Source organism: Micropterus salmoides, unplaced genomic scaffold (assembly GCF_014851395.1).
Source record: "Micropterus salmoides isolate LMB-PRFRI ecotype aquatic unplaced genomic scaffold, ASM1485139v1 Ms_hic_scaffold_12, whole genome shotgun sequence".
In the NCBI taxonomy this organism is placed as follows: Eukaryota; Metazoa; Chordata; class Actinopteri; order Centrarchiformes; family Centrarchidae; genus Micropterus; species Micropterus salmoides.
The window spans coordinates 29751151-29757628 of record NW_024040263.1 but is presented as its reverse complement, the minus strand read 5'-3'; the positions used below and the strand labels follow the sequence as shown (position 1 = coordinate 29757628).

The 6478-nt window shown below is 40.1% G+C and overlaps 1 protein-coding gene across 1 annotated transcript; it reads right to left on the bottom strand.

The window, feature by feature from the left end:
* Window positions 1-357: 357 nt before the first annotated feature.
* Window positions 358-5173, bottom strand: LOC119899753 (nicotinate-nucleotide pyrophosphorylase [carboxylating]-like). The gene is made up of 5 exons (XM_038714452.1): window positions 5054-5173; window positions 4030-4283; window positions 1646-1956; window positions 1070-1201; window positions 358-942 (listed from the first exon to the last, which is right to left on the bottom strand). Exons 2-5 carry the CDS (start codon window positions 4280-4282, stop codon window positions 733-735), a joined length of 906 nt encoding a protein of 301 aa, XP_038570380.1. The 5' UTR covers window position 4283; window positions 5054-5173; the 3' UTR covers window positions 358-732.
* Between the last annotated feature and the right edge of the window lie 1305 nt (window positions 5174-6478).

The following is a 6478-nucleotide window of genomic DNA, read 5'->3' as shown; positions in this document are numbered from 1 at the left end:
GGCAGGACTGTTGTGCTGGATTATAGATTGTACATGGGTGCCTAATAAAGTGGCCAGTGAGTGTAATGGAGCATTTAACTATTACAGAGCCAGATATTTTGTTATGGAGTTGGTGTAAACTAAAAACAGACTAAAAAGGAAAGGAAATATTGGACTTCAGATGGCCAGAAACACAACTCCAAATAAATGAATGTTTCTCTGTGTCCGCTGGATGTGTAAATAGGTGTGTTTTGTTGCTAACACATTGGCTAAATCAACTTTGAAGATGATATGTCAGTGCCGTTTCCACTGCACTCAAATGGATGAAGTGGCCCCTCTACATATGACCACATATAGTGTACCTGCCAACCTATAATATTAGCTTAATATTCCTTTTATTCTGTATTACAGTGAATTTCTGTTGATTTCTGTTGACTGCTGTTCCTCTACTTGCTGTTTCTCTATTTTGTTTTTCAAGAAAAACATGAAATTGCCATTTGGCCTACACGGCCCCAGCACAAAAGAAAGTACAGTGTAGTTTCTATTCTCTTTTGAGCCTCATCAAATGACTAATGACGGAGAGCAAAGAGGATGTGAAGTATTTCTCAAGAGTTGACCACTGCAATAACAGTTACGGGAAATTAATGAACACACTAAGAAAGTATCCTCTATTCATCAGAACACAATCTCATTCACAACATTTTCTCCTTCAGTCGACATGGGACTGTCTGTACATTCTGTTTGTGGTGGCCGTCAATCTTGGAGGACTGAGTGAGCAACAGGCTTTTGAACCTTGAGAGAAAAGTCCACAACTGGGCAGCCCTGTGTTATGCAGCCCAGGGAAATGATGTCCACATGTGGGGAGAAATACATAGACAAGTTCGCTAGAGTCACTCCTCCACTGGCTTCTATCAGGAGAGCTGGGAACTCCTCCTTTAGTGCACGAGCTGCAACATGGAGCTCCTATAGGTGAGAGACATGGTGGAGGAAGGTTTATTATTTCATGTAGATCTTACGGGGAAGAGTGAGTGGACATCAGGTAATAAAAATTAAAAATGACCTGGGCTTTTGCTCTTTTAATATTATTTACCTGAGGTTGAAAGTTGTCCAGCATGACAATGTCTGCTCCTCCTCTGGCTGCCTCTCTGCCCTCTTCTGCTGAACGGCACTCTACCTCGATCTTACTGCTGAAGCCACACACTGAGCGGGCAGCTGTCACAGCCTAGAGAACAAACAGGGAACAAACTGGAAAAAACCTCAACAAGACCATTCCCTATTAGGGATTCTAAATAAATTATTATGATATTTAACCACATCTGAATTTGAGCAACTTGACTGTAGTGGCACAGCTCTAGGGATAGAGGTGTCTGACTATCTTTTGGTCAGTTAGTTGGATGGATTGTCATTTAGATGCACACATTCATGGTCCCCAAAGGATGAATTCTTGTGACTTTAGTGATCCTCTGACTTTTCTTCTAGCACCAACATCTGGATGACATTTTTGGCTTTTAGTGAAACTACTGGATGGATTGCCAGGAGATTTTGTTAGATTAGGGATTTTGTAACTTTTTAAACTCAAAATTAAAATCATAATGGTTTTGTGTGTTTTTTTTTATTTTCTCTCCAACACTGATTAACTTACTTAACACAGCATGCAGCTGCCCACCTGTGTAATACTTCCTGATGCCCAGACATGGTTGTCCTTCAGCATCACCATTCCACTCAGGTCCTGTCTGTGCATGGACACACCGCCAACCAACATGGCGTACTTCTCCACCAGACGGAAGCCTGGGGTGGTCTTGCGTGTGCCAGCCACTTCTCCATGCCAGCCTCCCACCGTTGCCATTGCCTGCAGCTGAGAACAGCGAGTGGCGATCCCTGAGGCCCGGGCCAGGCAGTTTAGAGCTGGCCTTTCTCCCAGGAGGAGGCACCTTGCTGGGCCTCTCACAACAGCAGTCAGCGTGATGGCATCTGGACCTGTGGCGATAAAAACATTAAAGAAGTGACATCAAGTGGAGCCTTGCAGAATTTTCAGAGCTAATTTATTTTAAAGAGGAAAAATCAACATTAAATGGTTGATGTTTTTCACATTTTTCTTCTCGTTTACTTATAATAATAGTAATAGTAATTTCAAATCAGGTCTTATGACTTGCCAGGACATCTGTATTGCTCTGTGGTGTTTGTGGTAGAATAGGGGCCATTGTAAATCTAAGAACATAGTATTTCATTACAGCCCTGGCATCACATGTTACGAAATGTTTTGAGAATGTATTATATTGTTATTATTATATTGAAGCCCTTTGATATGCAGGTCAGCCCATTTCAGTTTGGTAATAGAAATATAGTCAATATTAATGATGCATTGCTTTACATGTTACATGCCATCTATAGACATTTGGATATACCTGGTAGCTCTGTACGCATTATGTTTTTTGACTTATGAAAATGTTTAATTTTAGCAGCAACAGCTCTACAATTGCTTGGAGTTTAGATGACCTTTTGGGGCACACACCTAAAGAAGAGGCACACGTTTGGAAAACAAGCAAATCATTTTTAAATGTATTCTTAACTTCTTAATTTAACTATTTCTTGGTCAAGCACAGTGTCAGGAAATATTTTGGCACATAACATCCATAAAACTACAACTTAATTTTTATGCTTGAGTTTTTGCACAATTTAAGCAAATATGGTTTAACATGTTAATCAGTGAGCTTTCAAACTGCTGGTAGGTGAATGTTTTACCGTTGGACAGAGCTTTGTTTAATGCTGCAGTAATGGCATTACAGCCATAAGAACAGAATTACAGTACAGCACTCCAGCTTGCTTTGCACTTTTATTAAGTTGGGAGACTCACAAGAGACATTAAAACTAGAAGAGTGCACTCAGTAGAGTCCTATTCTCAGGTTTGTCTGTGGGAATGTGGCTGGGGAAAAGGGAGAACAGTGCAGGGTGTCCAGCTTGTATGCGTGGGAGTAGTGGAATGAAGGGGAGAAAGTTGTTTTTGTATATTTTAGTCTCAGTTTTTCACAGAATAGAGTGACGATATTGTAACCGAACATCCTGGGTTCACCTGACTGTGTAAAGTTGATGAGGGAACAAACGGATACAAATAGGTCCAAACTTCTAGATTTCATTTTATTTATTTATTTAGATACCCCTCCCTACCTCCCCTCTCTTCTCCCACACAAGGAAAAGTTTAATCTCACTCAATTGTTTCATAGTCAAGACAGCAGCAAAGGAGCATTCATGCCATACTTGAGTTGGAAGGTGTTGATGTTGTTTAAAAAGTGCTGAATGACCAGTTGCAAAATGCCAAAATGCTCCACAGAAAAATATAGAGGGTCTTTAATGACCACAGCTGCGAAAACATGTTGTATTTGCATTTTAAGGTGCTTCGCTTATGTTTTGCCTTTTTATGTATTGTTATTTGTCACTGTGCATGTGTGACTAACTATTTTACCCTCTAGGGCAGTGGTCGGCAATAGGCGGCCCACGGGCCAGAACAGGATCCGCCAGCAATAATATCTGGCCCGCGGCCAGATTGCTTTGATAGCAGAAAAATAATAAATACATAAATTTGTAGCGGCTGGTGTTGAAATAGATCTCAGTCATGACAGATACAGTCAGTCACATAACCACTTCCTCTTAAATAATTGTGCCTCCAAAATAAAAGCGTGAGAAATTTTACTTGCTTGACACACCTCTGAAAAATGTGATTGGATTCCCCTGAATCTCCTCTGGGAAATGAGAATAAACGTCCATAGATTTTTTTATCCGGATCAAACACACACTGCAGCACATGCTTTATTGTGAGCATGTGCAAAGGTGTCCTTATAGTCCTTATTTGTTTAACAAGGGAGAAAAAAATATCTGCAGTTAGTTGGAATCTATCGTACAACCCTCCTAATGGGAGTTCCACACATTACCTTCTGGCCCGCCATGTAACGGCTTGAAATAAATTTGGTCCGATGCCAGACTTATATGCCGACCCCTGCTCTAGGGATTAATAAATGTATCTGATCTAAGATCTTGGTGCTGAATGGTGCCTACCGATCTCAGCACCCTCCTGGTAAATCCAATCCACGGTACAGCCGACCTCAGTGAACACTGCTGTGAAGAATGGGCTCCCTGCCAGGACACTGTGTGGTGTTTTACATAGCAACCTTGCCTCGATCTCTTGTGACCCCACACAAACTCCTGCTGGGTCAAAGTTTGGTGTGTCCTCTGCCAGCCACTCTCGTGCTAGCCGAGTCAGAGCATGAGGTGGGACTGAGTGTGCTACTGTGTGTGAGGGTGGAGACATTCTGAAACGTGGAAATAGGGGAAACTTAATTTTTTGTTCCATGAAAGTAGGAAGTGAAAGCATATAATAATAATGAAGTTAAATAATTTTCAAGGTGCTTAATTTTCTGACAATAACTGTGATTTAGAAAATACCGGGCCATGAGTATGTACTGCAGATGACAATTTTTAAAGTTTGATGTTTTGCAATGTTCCTGTCACTCCGTTTCCAGAAGAGAATGACAATGGAGGAAACCAAAGCAGATATTCCACTGTGACAGACTTCATGCCTGAGTTGAAGCTACAAAAACATCATAGGGTCTCAGCACCTTATCCAACGAGTTCCTCTTTTGTGTACTGACAAATTACAAACCATAATGAATGCACATATTCCCATACAGGGTGCAAGAGCTCCCTGAATGGTTTGTTATTAAATTATATGAATCAAGGTGCAGCTCTCTCCACCATCATTAAAACACCAAATGAGGAAATTCCTTTAGAAAGAATCATGTCCACTCCTCCAGTAGAAACATGATAAATACAGAAGTACATCACCACACCTTAATTTAGTTTTATTTCCCTTCAACCTGTCAACCATCTGTACTGTAGATTTTCTCTATATGCTTCACTTTGATCATTCCTTCAGTCTAACCTGCATAAAAAACAAATGGGTGTCCATGTCTGGGCTCATAAGGCTCACAATTAGTATACAAGGAATAATTGCACCTACAGTATATTCTGTCAGACGAAGATTAGAAAAGCACAAATAAAAGCAAATGAAATGTTTACTTACTTGTCCTACTTTTTCTGTTGGACACAAACTATAGAGCCACAGGAAAAATGTGACGTGGAATTTGACCCCGTGTCCCTGTTGGAATGTTTACAAGCTACCAAAGAGTTAGTACTCTAGGCTTAAAGGGATAGTTTGGGATTTTTGAACATACCTCTTTTTGAACACACCTCTTCTCCAAACTGGGGATGCGCCATCTACTGCAGGTAATACACTGACTATGGATAGGTACCTCATACAGCCCTAATCCAAAAATCCCTTTAACATTAATTGTTTTAACAAAGGCAGATTCACAGGCCAGAGTGCATATTTGGACAAATGAAGTGAGGTAAATTTGAGGTCCTCAGTCAGCGCAACTGAGGAACATAAACATAACCTTCCTACCATCTTGGTAAAAGCCTGCTTATCCTATCTATCCTTCCTGATAACACTTAACATGCCTCACTCTCACCTCTGGAATTGTTCATTTCTAAAATCATCTGTAATAACTCCTTTACTTCAGAAAACTGGTGCAAACCACAACAATTTACCAACTTCTGTCCTTTTATTGCTAACCACCTTTTCTTTCTCAAATCCTCAAAAAAACAGTTGCATTTCAGGTCCATGGCAAGGCAAGGCAAGGCAAGTTTATTTGTATAGCACATTTTAACAAGAAGGTAATTCAAAGTGCTTTACATAAAATATGAAAGCAACAGGGAAATATAACATAAACATAAAATAATAAAAATAATAAAAGTTACAGTGTTACAATCAGGGTTAAAAGAGTTAAATGGAAAAAAGCAATGATAAAAAGCTAAAAACAAAGAAAAAGAAAACAGGACAGTAAAAGTTACAGTGCAGTGTAAGTTATCAATAAAAAGAAAAATCTTAAATATTTAATTGAAAGCAATGGTAAAAAGAAAAGTCTTCTTAATTAATTAGTCGTCTTAATTTAAAAGAACTGACTGTTTCAGCAGACCTGCAGTTATCTGGGAGTTTGTTCCAAATATACGGAGCATAATAACTGAACGCTTTTTCTCCTTGTTTAGTTTTGACTGAAAGCAGACCTGATCCCAGACTGAAAGCAGACCTGATCCCAGACGACCTGAGAGGTCTGGATGGTTCAGAACGAAGCAGAAGATCGGAAATGTATTTTGGTCCTAAACCATTCAGTGCTTTATAAACTTGAACAGACTCTGGGGACAGAAAGCAGACCTGATCCCAGACGACCTGAGAGGTCTGGGTGGTTCGTAACGAAGCAGAAGATCGGAAATGTATTTTGGTCCTAAACCATTCAGTGCTTTATAAACTACCAGCAGGATTTTGAAATCAGTTCTTTGACATACAGGAAGCCAATGTAAAGCCCTCAGAACTGGAGTGATGTGATCCACCTTTTTGGTCTTAGTGAGGACTTGAGCAGCAGCGTTCTGAATCAGCTGCAGTTGTCTG